Source organism: Vipera berus, assembly GCF_964194415.1.
Source record: "Vipera berus genome assembly, chromosome: 2".
Taxonomy (NCBI): Eukaryota; Metazoa; Chordata; class Lepidosauria; order Squamata; family Viperidae; genus Vipera; species Vipera berus.
The window spans coordinates 127,372,066-127,390,917 of record NC_138203.1 but is presented as its reverse complement, the minus strand read 5'-3'; the positions used below and the strand labels follow the sequence as shown (position 1 = coordinate 127,390,917).

The following is an 18,852-nucleotide window of genomic DNA, read 5'->3' as shown; positions in this document are numbered from 1 at the left end:
TAAGTAGAGGACTACCTGTACCATTTAAACCAGAATTTTTAAAACTAGACTAAAGTTTCAACAGTAAACATGGATTTGATATTATGATTTTGGGTTTGATACTTTAATAATTACTGTATAATATGCTGCAGAGTGTATTAGACAGGTCTCACTAAAAATTGCCTAGGATTACTTTTTTTTAATAACACACATATATCCCACTACTTTCAAGTTGTCAAACATATTTACTTCTATATTTTTTTATTTATAACAAGATACTATATATGGTAATGAAACAATGCCTGTATAACAGTAGTGATAGTAGTAGTAGTACAATATAATGAAAGGGAAAATATTAACAGTCAACTTAAATAAAATCTCCCTATGAAACACAGAGCTCCTGGATAAGAAAAGCTACTATTCATGCAAAATCTGGTAAACTGGAGCACTTCTGAAGCGAAAGTCATAAAACTATCGATGCAGGTGCATTTAATGTAACTGAGAACCAACAAAGGTCACTGTCTTGGACTTTTTTTTTAAAAAAAAAAGACAATCCTAAATTATACAACTTATGTTTATTTCACACAATAGTTGGGTTATTATAATTTTCATAAAACTGAATACTCCCTGATCTGTGATCACAAAGGAAAAGCAATTAATTGTTTTAAACTGAGAGGATAAAACAGAGAGGATAACTCTTCCATGCAGAAAGATCACCTGTTCATATTTCTCTAGCTCAGAGTGGTATATCTGTCGGATCTGTGACAGCTTGGCCCTGTAGTCAGAGTGTTCAATGCTATTGTCATTTGGACAGCCACCTGATGTTGCTGCTATTGCCGCTGGTCCTCCTCTTCCCCGCTTCTCAGGCCCGGAGACACCCTCAGCCAGCAACATGTTATCTAGTCTCATTAGCTGAGCATCAGGGGGATCTTCTTCCTGAATACCACGTATACTTAACACTGGATAAATATAAATAAGGAGCAGACAATTAATTAATCAGGCATTATTTCAGTCATTTTCTCTTTCCATAGAAATTAGAAAACATGATTTCTGAGGCAGACGCATAGCACATGAAGAGAAGACCAAAGATTGAAATTTTAATTTTGTTACATACATAACTAGAATTTAGAACCAAATGAAAAGTTGAAGCTACAAAGTAGCATTAGAAAAATTACAGTAAATGCCATCTTGGAAAAATTACATATAATAACCAAAAACCTCTTCAAAGTATTTTAAAGTCATACCATTTTTCATGCAGCGATATACATTACAAACATATCTAGCAAAAAACAAATCTAGTAGAGGGGAGGGGAGGGGAAGAGGAGAAGAGAAGAGAAGAGAAGAGAAGAGAAGAGAAGAGAAGAGAAGAGAAGAGAAGAGAAGAGAAGAGAAAAGAGAAGAGAAGAGAAGAGAAGAGAAGAGAAGAGAAGAGAAGAGAAGAGAAGAGAAGAGGATGAGGATGGGATAAGAATAGAAGACTGGAGAGGAGAGGAGAGGAGAATATTGGAATGGAAAGAATAGAATAGAATAGAATAGAATAGAATAGAATAGAATAGAATAGAATAGAATAGAATAGAATAGAATAGAATAGAATAGAATAGAATATTAGAATGAAATGGAATGGGAATAGGACAAGAATAGAAAATTGAATGGAATAGAATGGGAAAAGAATAAGAATAGAATACTGGAATGGAACTGAATATTACAATGGAATGGAATTGAACGGAATGGCAATTTCAAATGGATTATTGGAATGGAATGGAATGGAAGAATAGGAATAGAATATTGGAATGCATTCTTGGAATGGAATATTGTAATGGAATAGACTAGATAAAATAGAATAGATAAAATAATGGAATGGAATGGAATGTGAATAGGATAAGAATATTGGAACGGGACGGGACGGGATGGAACGGAACGGAATAGAATAGAATGGAATGCAATGGGACGGGATGGAATAGAATGAAATGGAATGGAATGCATTGGAATGGAATGGAATAGAATGATGGGATGGGATGGAATAGAATGGAATAGATATTGGAATGGAACATTGCGATGGAACACTGGAGTGGACTGGAGTGGAGTGGGTGAGACAGAAGGAAGGGAAGGGAAGGGAATGGAACACAACAGAAGAAGGAAAACAGGATAAGAATAGAATTTGAAATGGAACACTATGGAATAGAATGGAATGGAACAGAATAGAATATTGGAATGGACTGGAATAATGGAATGGACTGGAACAGAACAGAACAGAACATTGGAATGGAACACTGGAGTGGGTGGGACAGAAGGAATGGAAGGGAATGGAACAGAACAGAAGGAAAGCAGGATAAGAATAGAATTTGGAATGGAACACAATGGAATGGAAGAGAAGAGAATAATGGAATGGAATGGAATGGAATGGAATGGAATGGAATGGAATGGAATGGAATGGAATATTGGAGGGGAATATTGGAATGGAATGGAAAGAAATGGAATGGAATGGAATACATTGGAATGGAATAAAATATTGGGATATGATGGAATGGAAGGGAACGGAACGGAGTGGAATAATAGAATGGAGTGGAATAGAATAATGGAATGGAACGGAACAGAACAGAACAGAACAGAATATTGGAATGGACTGGAATAATGGACTGGACCGGACTGGACTGGACTAGACTAGACTATGGAACAGAACACTGGAATGGAACACTGGAGTGGGGTGGGACAGAAGAAATGGAAGGGAAGGGAAGGGAATGGAACACAACAGAACAGAAGGAAAACAGGATAAGAATAGAATTTGGAATGGAATTGAACAGAAAAGAATACAATATTGTAATGGACTGGAATAATGGAATGGAATAGAATTTTGGAATGGAATGGAATGCATTGGAGTGGAATAGAACATTGGGATGGAATATTGGAATGGAAAAAAATGAAATGCATTGGAATGGAATAGAATATTGGTATGAGATGGAATGGAATGGAACGGAACTGAGTCAAAAGGAATGGAATGGAATGGAATATTGGTATGGGATGAAGCAAACAGAACCGAATGGAATGGAATATTGGAATGGAATGGAACGGAATGGAATAGAATGAAAATGGAATGCATCGCACTAGATAGAATATTGGGATGGGATGGAAGGGAATGGAACCCAGTGGGATGGGATGAAATACTGGAGTGAATTAGAATTAGAAATAGGATAGGATAGGATAGGATAGGATAGGATAGGATAGGATAGGATAGGATAGGATAGGATAGGATAGGATAGGATAGGATATTGGAATGGAATGGAATAATGGACTGGACTGGAACAGAACAGAACATTGGAATGGAACACTGGAGTGGGGTGGGACAGAAGGAATGGAAGGGAATGGAATGGAACACAACAGAACAGAACAGAAGTAAAACAGGATAAGAATAGAATTTGGAATGGAACACAATGGAACGGAATTTAATAGAATAGAAAAGAATAGAATATTGGAATGGACTGGAATAATGGAATGGAATATTGGAATGGAATGGAATATTGAGATGGATATTGGAATGGAATGAAATGGAGTCAAATGAAATGAAATGGAATGCATTGGAATGGAATAGAATATTGGGGATGGAATAGAACGGAACGAAATGGAATAGAATGAAATGGAATCCATAGGAATCGATAGAATATTGGGATGGGATGGAAGGGAACGGAACAGAGTAGAATGGAATCTAATGAAATGGAATGGAATAGAATATCGGGACGGGATGGAATGGAATGGAATAATGGAATGGAATATGGAGTGGAGTGGAGCAGAGTAGTGTAAAATAGAAATAGAATAGAATATTAGAATGGAATGCAATATTGGAATGGAATATTGTAATGGAATGGAAAGGAATAGAATAAGAATAGGAATAGAATACTGGAATGGAATGGAATATTGGAATGGAATAGAATGGAACGGAGTGGAATGGAATAGAATGAAATGGAATGCATTGGAATAAATAGAATATTGGGATGGGATGGAAGGGAACAGGACCAAGTGGAATGGAATGTAATACTGGAATGGGATGGAATGGAACGGAACTGAGTGGAACAGAATAGAATACTGGGATGGGATAGAATGGAACAGAATCTAATGGAATGGAATGCATTGGAATGGAATAGAATAATGGGATGGGATGTAATGGAATGGAATGGAATGGAATGGAATGGAATAGAATAGAATAGAATAGAATAGAATAGAATAGAATAGAATAGAATAGAATAGAATAGAATAGAATAGAATAGAATAGAATAGAATAGAATAGAACGGAATGGAATAGAATAGAATAGAATAGAACAGAATATTGGGCTGGAAAGGAATGGAATAATGGAATGGAATGGAGTGGAGTAGAGTAGAAACAGAAATAGAAAAGGAGTAGAATATTGGAATGGAATGCAATATTGGAAAGGAATTGTAATGGAATGGAAAGGAATAGAATAGGAATAGAATACTGGTATGGAATGGAATATGGAATGGAATGGAAAGGAAAAGAATGGAATAAGAATAGGAGTAGAAGATTGGATTGGAACGGATCAGATTGGAATGGAATTGAACTTTAATATGATAAGAATAAAGTACTGGAAAGGAAAGGAATGGAATGGAATAGAACAGATATTGGAATGGAACATTGGAATGGAACACTGGACTGTAGTGTAGTGGAGCAGAGTGGGGTGGGACAGAAAAATGGAATGGAATGAAATGGAATGAAACAGAATAGAATACTGGAATAGAATATTTTGGACTGGGATGGAATATTGGAATGGAATGGAATAATAGAATGGAATATTGGAATGGAATGGAATAAGAATAGTAGAATATTGGATTGGATTGGAATGGAATGGATCAGATTGGAATGGGATAGTTTATATGATAAGAATAGAATGGAATGAAATGGAATATTTTGGAATGGAATAGAATAGAATAAGAATAGGAGTAGAATATTATATTGGATTGGATAGGATTGGAATGGAATGGAATGGAATGGAACGTGAATAGAATAAGAATAGAATATTGGAACGGATCAAAATGGCATAATGGAATGGAATGGAATAGAATAGAATAGAATGGGAAAAGGATAAGAATAGAATATTGGAACGGAATAGAATATTGGAATGGCATGGAATTGAAGGGAAGGGAATAGAATGGTATAGAATATTGGACTGGAACATTGTAATGGAACACTGGAGTGGAGTTGAGTGGGGTGGGTGGGATTGGACAGGACAGAAGGAATGGAATCAAATTGAATGGAACACAACAGAAGAGAACAGAACAGAAGAGAAATAGGATACAAATAGATTATTGGAATGGAATGGAAGATTCAAATGTATGAATAGAATGGAATGGAATAGAATAGAATAAGAATAGGAATAGGATATTGGAATGGAATAGAACACTGGAAGGGAATAGAGTGTAGTGTAGTGAAATGGAATGGAATAGAATGGGAATATGATAAGAATATAATATTGGAATGGAATAGAAAATTGGAATAGCATGGAAGGGAAGGGAACAGAATCGAATGTGAAAAGGATAAAAATAGAATATTGGAATGGTATTGAATATTGGACTGGACTGGAACATTGGAGTGGAGTTGGGTGGAGTGGGTGAGACAGGACGGGACAGAAGGAATGAAATGGAATGAAACTGAATGGAACGCAACAGAACAGAAGAGAAATAGGATGCAAGTAGAATAGGAATGGAATGGAAGTTTCGAATGTATGATTGGAATGGAATGGAATGGAATAGAACAGAATAAGAATAGGAATAGAATATTGGAATGGAATGGAATGGAATGGAGTGGAGTGGAATGAAATGAAATGGAATGGGAAACGGATAAAAATAGAATATTGAAATTGAACAGAATATTGGAATGGAATAGAACCTGGAAAGGCCCAGAACAGAATAGAATGCAATGGAATGGATTTGGATTAGAATTAGAATTAGAATTGGAATGGAACGGAACAGAATGGAACAGAATAGATGATTAGCCAGCTGTTGGGTCAACAGAAAACTAACTCCTGTGAAAGTTAATACTGTATTCTGTTGCCAACTATATACTGGGTACCTGAATTTTTTTATAGGTATGATATCCAAAACGAATTATTTATGTAGTACAAATAGTACCAAAAAAGCAAAAACACCTAAATAAATGGGCTTGGCAAACCATTTTTTTTCCTAAATCTCTCTTTCATATCAATTTTCTTAATTTATAATATAAAAACAAAATGCAAAAGAAAATAATAGTAAAGATAGGGGAGGGAAAAGGAAAGGGGAAAGTGTAGGAAAAGGGGGAGAAAGAAAGAAAAGTTCTTGACTTCCAACTCCCTTTGGTGCAGTAGAATAAGATAACATTATACCTCAGCTTTTTACTTTTACATAATAGTATAAACTAACTGTTTCTATAACAACAAATCTATCTAATCAGTAAAACCCAAAATCAGTTTCATTTTTTTTGTATCTCAAACACAAAGTGCAAAAGCATTTTCCAAGTAGAAACAAAAGTATTTTTTTTTCTTTAATTAAACAGTCAATTTAACCATCTCTGTTAATTCCATCAACTTTTACAGCCATTCATCGACTGTGGGAATCAGTGTCCTTCCATTTTTGTGCATAAAGACTTGCTGTTGTCAAAATATATGGCATCAAAGTTTCAAATTTTTCCCCCACGTTTTTTCCATTAAACCCAAAAGAAAAGTTATGTTCACTCTGAGAATCTTCTGTATTAGGATGTGAATCCTATTCCAATATATCTTTGCTTTATCACATGTCCACCGTAAGTGAAAAAGGTCCCTTCTTTACATTTGCATTTCAAACATTTTTTTTTAAATATTTTATACATTCTTGACAACTTCTCTGATGTTAAATTTCATTTCATTTCATTTCATTTATTATATTTATATACCGCCCTTCTCCCGAAGGACTCAGGGTGGTGAACAGGGCACATATAAAAATACAGAATACAAAAATTAAAAAAGAATTAAATAAGAGCCCAAGCTAAAACAGTAGAATAATATAAAAATCCACAATAAAAACCCCAGCACCCCAAATACCAATGATACATCGTCTTGTAGAAGTTTTCTTTTAAATTACAATTTAGTATAAATTTTAAACCTTTCGTCTACATATTCTCACTGTTCCAAGCATTACATTATATGCAAAGTTCCTTGCCCACTTAATCATGCAGCGCTTTACATATTCATTTTCCAAACTGAAATTCGATAACAATTTGTAGACCTTAATAATATGTTCAACATTACCACACAGTAGGATTTCTAATTCATTTTTCACAAAATCAAATCCATAACTCTTTTTGTGTGATTTAAATCTTTCTTTCAATTGTAAATATGTAAACCAATGGCAGACACATCCTTCTGATTCTAACTCCTCCTTAGACTTAAGGATAGGATCACCAAAATTAAGATATTATTTGACCATAGGTCCACCAGTCTGGCTTCACCACCATTTGTTTTCTAAAAAAAGCTTCCTGGGGCAACACCCAGAGAGGCATCTTTACAGGAAACCTTGTTTTATATTTATTCCAAACTCTTAGGATGACAATTTTAACAAAATAGTTATTAAAGTCATCATTTACTTTGACCTTGTCATACTATAATTAACCAAATCTTAATTCATGACCCTCTAAATCAAATAGCCTCTTATTTTGGAGGTTCATCCATTCTTTTAGCTAGACCACGGGTTGGCAAACCATGGCTCTGGAGCCGCATGTGGCTCTTTCAGTCTTCTGCGGCTCCCATCCTCCACCATTTGCAGACAGAAAAAGGCACCTGCACACCTCCCCCCCTCTCTCTCTTTTTCTCTCCGTGTGTGTGTGTGTGTAAAAAAGAGAGAAGCTAACAAGCTTATTGGGCAGGGCTCCTGCCTTTGCTGCGTCTCCACAGGAAGCAGGAAGCAGCAGAAAGCAGCAGCTCTCAAGGGCAGGAGAGCCAGCCTAATAAGAATGTGTCAGCTTGAAGACAGCTTGCCAGGTGAGCAGAAGATCGGAGGGAGGGAGGGACAGAGAGACAGAGAGGGGGGGGGAACTCATACACAGCAACCTCTATTTCTTTTTAATTAAACTCTTCAATCAAGCTCCCTGCCTCGTGTGCGAGTTTTGTGGCTCCCAGTGGTTTTTTTTCCCTGGGGAACGGGTCCAAGTGGTTCTTTGAATGTTCAAAGTTGCCGACCCCTGAGCTAGACCAAACAGCAAGCATCGAAATACAATTTTAAATCTGGTAAATCCAAACCTCCTCTTTCCTTAGCATCTTGCAAAAGTTTATATCTAATTCTTGGTTTCTTCCCCTTTGCCATATAAACTTAGAAATACCCATCTGTCATTGTTCAAATGGATATCCATTGCAAGTATTGCTTATCTATTATTTTCAAAGAAGTTCAAAATGGCACGTAAAGTTGAGCACTGATGGATGTTACTTAACCTGGAATCAAACATCTGCAAGAAGAAAACCACGCTCAAAAACACCAAGAATTCAACAAGCATAATTTGTTTATACAGACATTTCAATACCACCCTACTTTAAGCAGCTCAAAACATTTTACAAAGAAACAAAAAAAAACCACATAGAACATATACACATTACAAAAGCAATTCAGGTCCATCATCCATGCCATAAGCCTGTTGGATCTGTATGATATTAATGACTTTGCAAAAGCAAGAAAAGTGCAGACTTTCCATAACTGATTAGCATGTGGATTATAAAGTAGGCTAGCAACAGTGATTAGGATCTCAACCTCCTGTTTATTCTTTCCCAGCCAACTGGGTTCAAGAAATAGAAACAGCTGTGCAATGACAATATCCAATTGAGATTCAGAAATGGGGTAGCTGAAGACCAATAGACTGGTCAATGACAGCTCTGAACATGGAACATACATAGCAGCACTAATAGTATAAAAGCATGCTTTTCTCAAACCTACTTGGATGGCTTTGGGTCAGTCACTCCCTCGTCCCCCAAGGAAGGAGGGAATGGCAAATCACTTCCAAAAAATCCAGGGATCTATACAGCCATTTGCTAAGAGTCAAAAGCGACTTGAAAGTACCAAATTAATATTCACCATCGTTTTAGCCATTGTCTATCCACTGCAGGATGAATGCCTCTTCTGCACGTTTCCAACCAATATGGTCCTGAGTTTTCTTTTGCTAATTGGGCCCGCAATACTTGCTGATGTTGTCGATCCATCTTGTTTTAGGTCTCTTGTGGATGCTTTTTATCAAGTGGGATCCATTCTATGATGCCTTGGTCCATCTGCCATCAGTTCTTCTTGCTAGGTGACCAGCCCGTTTCCATTTTGATTCTTTTACTCTCTTGGTGATATACTTTTCTTTTCTAATCCATGTGCAAGTCTTTCTATCTTGTCTTGTAATGCCGAGCATGTTTCTTCCCGTGGCTCTTTGTATCCATTGTGAGGTTAGTGTCACCAGAATATGTTAGAGCAGTTAGCACAAACACTGATCAAAATCTTTTCTCTTCAGGCACAGAGGGAGGTTGTTCTTGAAAATTATGCTTAGCTTGCCGAATGCCTGCCAATCACATATAACACGCTGTTCAATTTCTTTTATCACCTTCCATTGAGATCCGTTGGCCAAGGTATATGTAGTGGTCTACTATGGCTACTTTTTCTCCAGATATTAAAAAAACCATTTCTTTGGTGAATTTATTAAACATAATCTGGCCCTTTTTCAGGTTTACAAATTTAATATTAAAAGAAAGAATCCAATTACATGTTTGGAAGAAGCACTCCCAGGCTAAAGATACTGTTTCCAATAAACTAAGAAGAAATTTCTTGACAGTTAGAACAATTAATCAGTGGAACAACTTGCCTCCAGAAGCTGTAAATGCTCCAATACATAAATTTTAAGAAGAGATTGGACAATCATTTGTCTGAAATGGTATAGGGTTTCCTGCCTAAGCAGTGGGTTGGACTAGAACAGGGCTTTTCAACCAGTGGTACGGGTACCACCTGTGGTACATTGGCACCTGGCAGGTGGTACACGACCATCCTGGAAAAGTGGTAACGGGGGAGGGGAATGAGCTGAACCGGTGGCAGCACCACACAAGCCTGAGCGAGAGATGGATGGAGCTGCAGGGCTGCCAGGATCAGTGGAAGCGCCAGGATCAGCGCTTCTTCGGGGCTGTCAGGGCTCAGAGGAAGCACCAGGATCAGCACCAGGCAGAGCCCAGAAGAAGTGCCGATCAGCTGGAATGTTGCAGCATCTCCAGGGTCTTGTGATTTACATTCAGATGCTTGGCAACTGATTCATATTTATGACGGTCAGTGTCCCAGGGTCATGTGAAGTGATCAAAACCTGCTGCAACCACCCAGCAGACGGGGGAAATAAAAACCAAACACCCACCCCACCCTCGCTTCCAATCCTCAACAGAAATGCTCACAACAATGAAAACCTCGGACAGGAAGAAGAGTGCCGCCGGGCAGGCAGGCAGGTGTCTTGCTCAGCTGTGGCTTGGGGAGCACTTTTTTCAGTGCCATGGTAACTTTGAACAGTCACTAAGCGAACTGTTGTAAGTCGAGGACTACCTGTACTTTTTCCTCTTTTTTGTCATCAAGTTTTTGACACCTTGCTATTCAGCTGGTGGTACTCAGATGTTGCCATATCCTAAAAGTGGTACAATGGGTGAAAAGGTTTAAAAGCCCTGGACTAGAAGACCTCCAAGGTCCCTTCCATCTATTCTGTTCTGTTCTGTTCTGTTCTAAATACTCTTACCAGTATAGCAACACCACTGGAGTTTTCTGCTATATTCATCATTGCAACACCATCAGTTGTATCAGACAGAGCATTGAGAGAATCTGTACTTGGGTTCCTATGACTATTCAGATCATCAAACCTCTAGTCAGCCTTTTAAAAAAAAAGCCACGGCATCTAATTCATGAATAATTTTTATTAAGGCCTAAAGCATTAAATTGTTCATTACAGCCAACAATGTGGGTTTTTTATTGCATGTTAACTCAAGTTAGTAAGTGAACTAGATAACATTTTTTCCAAACAAAAGAGTAGATTTGTCTCTGTTAATTAGTGGAGAGAAACGGCTATCTTCATTAAATAACCTCAAAATATTACTTGAACCAATTACTTTAATATTTATCCCAATCATCTAATTAATCCATTAAATTAGTAATAGTTCAAGAAATCTTTCCATTGGTTGGCAGCCTTAATTTTTATGGATGTTTTTAATGGACGATTGTGAACACCATAAAACCCTAAGAACCTGTGCAGTCGTATATACTAATATGCCATGGATTGTTCTGATTCCTAATCATAACACTCTCTACATATTCATTAAAATGGAAAATAATTAGGCTGAGCCAAGTGAAATTCCCATCATTTCTAATTAGCTCTTAATTAAAACACATCACAACCTAAGGTACTGAGACCTCAATCAATATGCAAATGCAATCATTGCAATATATTTACATATCATTAATTAACATGCTGCAGTGCTGTAATGAACTGTATGAGAGCACTGGTGCCAAAACAAGAATGATATGCAATTTGTTGAGGCTCATTTTCCAATCCAGATTTTTCTCTTCCATACGGCAATAAAAGCAGCAGGGCTCATATTCCTGGCTTATGACAGAACATTTTTTGTTCACAGAGAGAAAAAAATATATTAACTGAAATATGCAAGCAGCAAATACAGGATGTTCATGCCAATAAAACTGATATACTGTAGTAGTTCGCACTTCAACCAAGTACTGGTAAATTATAAAGTTCTATGAAGGACATGTCACTCAAAGAATTGGTAAGGTTTTAGCTTAGGTTTGAGGGGTATATAAAGAATTATCCTACTACAAAACCTGCCTAAAATATGTTTTATAAATCTTAGTGTAGAAGAAGAGGTATAAGAAATTGGAGAACTTTCCACTTGGTGCCTTGAAGATCCTCTCATCTTAACCCTTCCCCCAAGAGCCTTCACTGTTATTATCCACCCTCAGCTGTATTTCCATGAAAAGGAAGAAGGAAGAATCTCTCCAGCACCTTCTCTTCTGTGAACAGCAAGAGAGGTGCGGATTGGAGTCTCCCATTAATGTAATGTCTCAGCTATTACTATACATGTAAAGTAAAAAAGCTTTAATTAAATAATTTGCATAGATTTCAGCAACTTGTACATTCTATAAACATGTGAACCTCAAGTACAGCATCTTCATATCATTATCAGCCATTGTTCAAATAATCTGCATTACTCCTTATTTTGGCACAAACAATGGCCGGATGACCCATACTATAAATCATTGTGTAGAATGACCTGACTTAGCCACTGAGCATGTTGTCCTTGCTCAGTTCAAAAAGAGTACAGAGAAGAGCAAGAAAGATGATTAGGGGACTGGAGGCTAAAACATATAAGGAACGGTTGCTGGAATTGGATATATCTAGTTTAATAAAGAGAAGGACGAGGGGTGACATGATAGCAGTGTTCCAATATCTCAGGGGTTGCCACAAAGAAGAGGGAGTCAAGATATTCTCCAAAGCGCCCGAAGGCAGGACAAAAGAAGCAACGGATGGAAACTAATCAAGGAGAGAAGCAACCTAGAACTAAGGAGAAACTTCCTGACAGTTAGAAAAATTAACCAGTGGAACAACCTGCCCCCAGAAGCTGTGAATGCTCCAACACTGGAAGAGATTGGACAACCATGTTTGAAATGATATAGGGTTTTCCTGCCCAAGCAGGGGGTTGTACTAGATGACGTCCAAAGTCCCTTCCAAATAATAATAATAATAATAATAATAATAATAATAATAATAATAATAATAATAATAATAATAATAATAATTATTATTATTATTATTATTATTATTATTATTATATTTAGTTGCAGTTAAAATGGGCTGCCTTCTAAAACACTGAACGTTCTAATTTCATACAGCTAATATGAAGTCTTACGTTACTCTTACTTTGGAGGATGTCACTTTAAGATTCAGTGGAGCCTATTTATTTTATAAATATTTCTAATTTGTGTTTCAAAGGTTAAAATAAGAGATGCAAAATTGTTTCTTTCTGAGTGAATGCACACAAGATCAAGATACATTACATATTTAATGTTGTTAAGATGGTGTTGTTGTTGTTGTTGTTAGCTGCGAAGTCGTGTCCGACCCATCGCGACCCTATGGACAACGTTCTTCCAGGCCTTCCTCTCCTCTACCATCTTCTGGAGTCCATTTAAGCTCACGCCTACTGCTTCAGTGACTCCATCCAGCCACCTCATTCTTTGTCGTCCCTTTCTTCTATTGCCCTCAATCTTTCCCAGCATTAGACTCTTCTCCAGTGAGTCCTTCCTTCTCATTAGGTGGCCAAAGTATTTGAGTTTTAGCTTCAGGATCTGGCCTTCTAAACTACCTCCATTTCTTCCCCATCTATTTGCCAGGAAAGCCCTAATAAGCAGGCAATACATAGAATGAAGGCTACTGCTAAGCTTGTAAGCCGCCCTGAGTCTTCGGAGAAGGGCGGGATATAAATGGAATTAAAAAAAAAATTGAGAGGGCCGGATGCCATGATCTTGGTTTTCTTAATGTTAAGTTTCAACCCAGGTTTTGCACTATACTTTTTTACCCGCAACAAGCGGCTCTTTAGTTCTTCTTCACTTTCTGCCATTAGAATGGTATCATTTGCATAGGTTGTTGATATCTTCTGGCAATCTTAATTCCAACTTTTGATTCCTCTAGCCCTGCCTTTCTCATGATGTGCTCTGCATATAAGCTAAATAGGCAGGGCGACAGTATACAGCCTTGCCGGACTCCTTTCCCAATTTTGAACCAATCAGTGGTTCCATGTACAGTTCTCACTGTTGCTTCTTGGCCCACATATAGGTTTCTCAAGAGACAAATAAGATGGTCTGGTATGCCCATCTCTTTAAGAACTTGCCACAGTTTGTTATGATCCACACAATCAAAGGCTTTACCAGTGTCAATGAAGCAGAAGTAGATGTTTTTCTGGAACTCTCTAGCTTTCTCCATGATCCAGCGTATGTTGGCAATTTGATCTCTAGTTCCTCTGCCTCTTCGAAATCCTGCCTGTACTTCTGGTAGTTCTTGATCCACATACTGCTGGAGTCTAGCTTGTAGGATTTTAAACATAACTTTACTAGCATGTGAAATGAGTGCAATGGTGCAATAGTTTGAACATTCTTTGGCACTGCCTTTCTTTGGAATTGGAATGTAAACTGATCTTTTCCAATCCTGTGGCCACTGTTGAGTTTTCCAAATTTGCTGGCAAATTGAGTGTAGCACTTTTACTGCATCGTCTTTTAAGATTTTGAATAGCTCAGCTGGAATACTGTCACCTCCACTAGCTTTGTTGTTGCTCAGCTTTTCTAAGGCCCACTTCATTTCACATTCTAGGATGTCTGGCTCGAGGTCAGTGACCACCTCATTGTGATTATCAGGGACATTAAGCTCATTCTTGTATAGTTCTTCTGTGTAATTTTGCCACCTCTTCTTAATCTTTTCTGCCTCTGTTATGTCCCTGCCATTTTGGTCCTTTATCGTGCCCATTTTTGCATTAAACGTTCCCTTCATCTCTCCAATTTTCTTGAAGAGATCTCTGGTCCTCCCTATTCTATTGTTTTCTTCTATTTGTTTGCACTGTTCATTTAAGAAGGCATTCTTATCTCTTCTAGCTATTCTCTGGAATTCTGCATTCAATTGGGCATATCTTTCTTTTTCTCCCTTGCCTTTCGCTTCGCTCCTTTCCTCAGCTATTTGCAAAGCTTCCTCAGACAGCCATTTTGCTTTCTTGCATTTCTTTTTCTTTGGGATGGTTTTGGTTGCTACCTCTTGTACAATGTTGCGAACCTCTGTCCATAGTTCTTCAGGCACTCTGTCTATCAGATCTAATTCCTTAAATCTATTTGTCACCTCTACTGTATATTCAACAGGGATATGATTTAATTCATACCTGAGTGGCCTAGTGCTTTTCCCTACTTTCTTCAGTTTAAGCCTAAACTTTGCAATGAGAAGCTCATGATCTGAGCCACAGTCAGCTCCTGGTCTTGTTTTTACTGACTGTATAGTGTTTCTCCATCTTTGGCTCCAGAGCATATAGTCAATCTGATTTCTGTGTTGACCGTCTGGTGATGTCCATGTGTAGAGCCATCTCTTGGGTTGTTGGAAAAGAGTATTTGCTATGACCATCGTATTCTCTTGACAAAATTCTATCAGCCTAATACCTAAGATGGTATTACCACTATCAAAATGAATGGGGTATACATTCATAAAGATGGAAGATAATTTTAGCATCCAATTGAATATAAAGTTACATCTTTGACTTTTATAACTGGGCTTTTTTCCCCAACTATTGAAAACAAAGGCATCTAAATGGCAATCACAAAACGTGGGGAAGAGTTTTATTACCAAAACTACCATTGGTTCAGTTCATACATATCAAGCAGTTCTCCTCAAGTCTAGTGAACAGGTTACAACAATAAATGGGATAAATGCTGAGATAAAGGTGACAGATAAATATTTTCATATTTCTATCCTATTTACCTGCAAATTATAAAACACAGTTCATCATCTTTTGACAGTAAACTGAAGCCTGGTAAAAAGCAAAGAGCCTTTCTAGTTCCCATCAGTTCATTATCCCCAAGCCTATTATTCTAGTCACTTTTCTTAATTATTCACTACTTGAATAAGACCCAAAGTGGTTGGAACAATAAACCTACAGATGGTAAAATAAAGGGAAGGATTCAGTATCCACCTTCCATTAATGCTGTCCAAAGCATCCTTTTATAATTTTTATTAAAATTACAATTATGCAAATAAATAAACTACAAAAAAGAAAACGTCCTCTCTGATTTCTTCTAGGATTCAGTGATCGAATTTCCATCTTAGGAATTCAAAACAATAGCATTCTTCCACAGAAGGACTCCCAAGATTAATTTTAAATTTTTATGTCAAATCTATCTAGACCTTTATTCCACTCATAAGTTTGAAAATCAACATTCTAATCATCTTTTTGCTATTTATTAAAAGGGGGGGCTGTCCTTAAAACAAATCTTTAAAAATTATTTTGCTAAGGATTAAAACAAACTCACCTGGTGTGTTGTAAGACTTGTGGATTGCAAGATTCTTAACAGATGAAAAGCAAGTAAGCAAACTGAAATTATGATAACGAAATAAGGACCAGTTCCTGCAATTTTAGCTGTCCAGAGCGCACATGGGCAATCTCAGGATGTTCCCTTTATCTGGAGAGAGTTGGCTGGCCAGAAAAACCCCATCCAGTAACTCAGGGGTGTCAAACTCGCGACAACCCGCAACATATCGGAGCTTTTTCCCCATTGCCGGCAATGGGGTAGGCACGGTTTTGTCGTGATGCGTCCGGCCCACAGGCCGGCAGTTTGACACCCCTGCAGTAACTGATCTCACCACAATGCAATCTCTACTCCTTCATAGATGTCTAGCTCACCCCAAAACAAAGCATCTCTTTATGTGATTAAAATAGATAATTTAATTGGCCATAAGCAACTCTAAATTAATGTATTATGGTGACAACTGTGAAGAGACAACTGTGAAGAGATCCCAAAACGATTTTAACATATACTCTTTTTATCATATTCCTATAACTATTCACACCTTTCAATGGTACTGGTAAAGATGCTTCTATTGCTGTGCCCTGATTTCTGTCAAGGATCATTTTATTTTAAAAAATTCTTTATATCCCGTTTCAACAAATAATGAAATAAGATTTTTAATTTCAAGTAATTTTCTTCATCCAACTTTATTAAAGATAGCTAAAATTACTTCAGACCCAGATAATTCTGACAAAATCTGAACTATTAGTTGTACCTACAGTTGGATCAGATAAGATTTCAATACTGTATTTACCTGGCCAAAATCTGAAAATCTAGCTAAAAGGGAGGATAATTCCACAATAGACTACCTTATTTTGAACCCCTTCCTCTAGCACATATACTGTATTAATTTATATTAGTGCTTATTAAAAAGAAAGAAATAACATCTGTATTTCCAGAGATTCTGTTTTTTAGACATGTTGCAGCCAAAAATTATATTTTGTTGAATACTATTTTCTCTTATCCTCAGGCAGCTTATTCAAGCATTAAAATGTAAATTAATTCTTTCTTACTTTTCTATTCTTCTTAAAATAAACATAGCCACAACATTTTACCATGCTTGCTGAAACTGTGATATGGTTACAGCAGTCCACATGGAATTGCTTCACAGACATATCTAGGCCAAAGAAGTAGCTTTTTTTTTCTTAGCAAAACCTTCTGCAATTGTTTTAACACATTTCACTTGCTTTATTTCTTCACCAAAGAAAGAAAATAGAGAATACTGTAGACCCGGATAATCAGGGAACAGTGCATTCTGATGACATCCCACCCAAAAATACAATAGGGACATGTATTATTAAAATTAATATAACAACCTTGTATTAATTCACACATTTAAACATCAAAGCCAAAACGCAAAGAAACAATCAGAATATATAAATAGAAATAACAGAATGTATTTTCTGACAGAACCACCACATTGTTTTGTTCTTACAATGTCAATGGTAAGAATGCAGAAGCTAGAAGATAGCAAAGGGAAAGACAAAAAGAACACAAACAAAAAGCCACATACTTAACATTGATTCCGAGTTAAAAGCAAGCATGGGCACCTAAATAGTTAAAACTGAGCATCAGCCCTATTACTACAGTATGATCAGGCCTTTGTTTGCTCAAAGCCATAACATCTGCTCTCCATAATTTAAATAAGGAACAGACAGGCCATCAGACATTCAAAAACCTATGAGACCTAAACAAATCCTCTGTAACTATGGGGCTGCAATCCTTTAGTCCAAATATGCTCACATTAAAATGAATTGCAACTTGAGGGTTTTAAAAAAATACAAATTGCCCAACCAGAGAGTTTAAGTTCTAGCAGGAAACAGATTTCATTAAAGTAGAAGTTTGAAATCGGTGCCTTTTCAGCTGTGGAAAAAGAGAGAAATTTAAACATGTACATACCTAATTTTGCAGAGCTATCCTGCCATAAAAAGGCAATTGCTTTTATAAGAAAGCTATTGGTAAAGTTCTCATTTAATACCAACATGCTGGTTCCTTTTTGTTCAGTGTTTCTATGGTCTAAAAAAGACTCAGGAAAATCAATATAGCCAATGCTGACTCTTTTCTTCTAAGGAACACATGACATTTCAAAAGGGAAATGCCACCAAGAAAATTGTCTTTCACTGGCCCATCTTAGTATTCACCTAAGTTATCTGGAAAAAGCAAAGCTACCTGCCTGTACTACATATCAATGCATAATAGTGATACGTATACATAATAATGCATAATATATATTATTATATATAATTTATAAAATATATTATCACAAAATTAGAATTTGCAAATCATTTGAAATTTGGCCACTAACATCTTACATGAACTCTGGTCTCGGGAAATCAGTAAAATGTACCTGATCTGAATGAATAGACAAATTTAAAATGACAAATCTAAGACTAGATATAAATATTGACAAAATGGAAGAGAATGGAAGAGGCATGCTATTTTTCATTATGTATTCCTCCATTTCTTGTTTCTTCTTTATTTTAGTGGTAAAATACCAGGGTTCTGAAACTTTAAAATATATGAACCCCCTACAAAGATATAACAATTTGTGTAATTCTCTTTATATGAATAACACTACAACTGCCTATTGCAATTTAGCCCAGATTAAATAAGGAGCAAAACCCAAAGCAAGTTTTGATAGGGTTGCACATGGTCCAGCAGGATAATCTGGCAATCCCTGGTTTACCAAGTTTTGCAAATCTTTTTTTAAATATCTGAAAAAGGAAATAGCAGATTGAAAGATGACTAAAAGAAAGCCACTGTTAT

At 36.7% G+C, this 18,852-nt stretch overlaps 1 protein-coding gene across 4 annotated transcripts in view; it reads right to left on the bottom strand.

The window, feature by feature from the left end:
- The window catches only part of PBX4 (PBX homeobox 4), a 57,889-nt gene that overhangs the window by 16,363 nt on the left and 22,674 nt on the right, over nucleotides 1-18,852 (bottom strand). For all 4 annotated transcript variants that reach the window (XM_081319905.1, XM_081319906.1, XM_081319904.1 and 1 more), the window contains exon 3: nucleotides 697-938. In XM_081319905.1, the coding sequence (XP_081176031.1) occupies nucleotides 697-938 (242 nt within the window). The remainder of the gene's footprint in view (nucleotides 1-696; nucleotides 939-18,852) is intronic.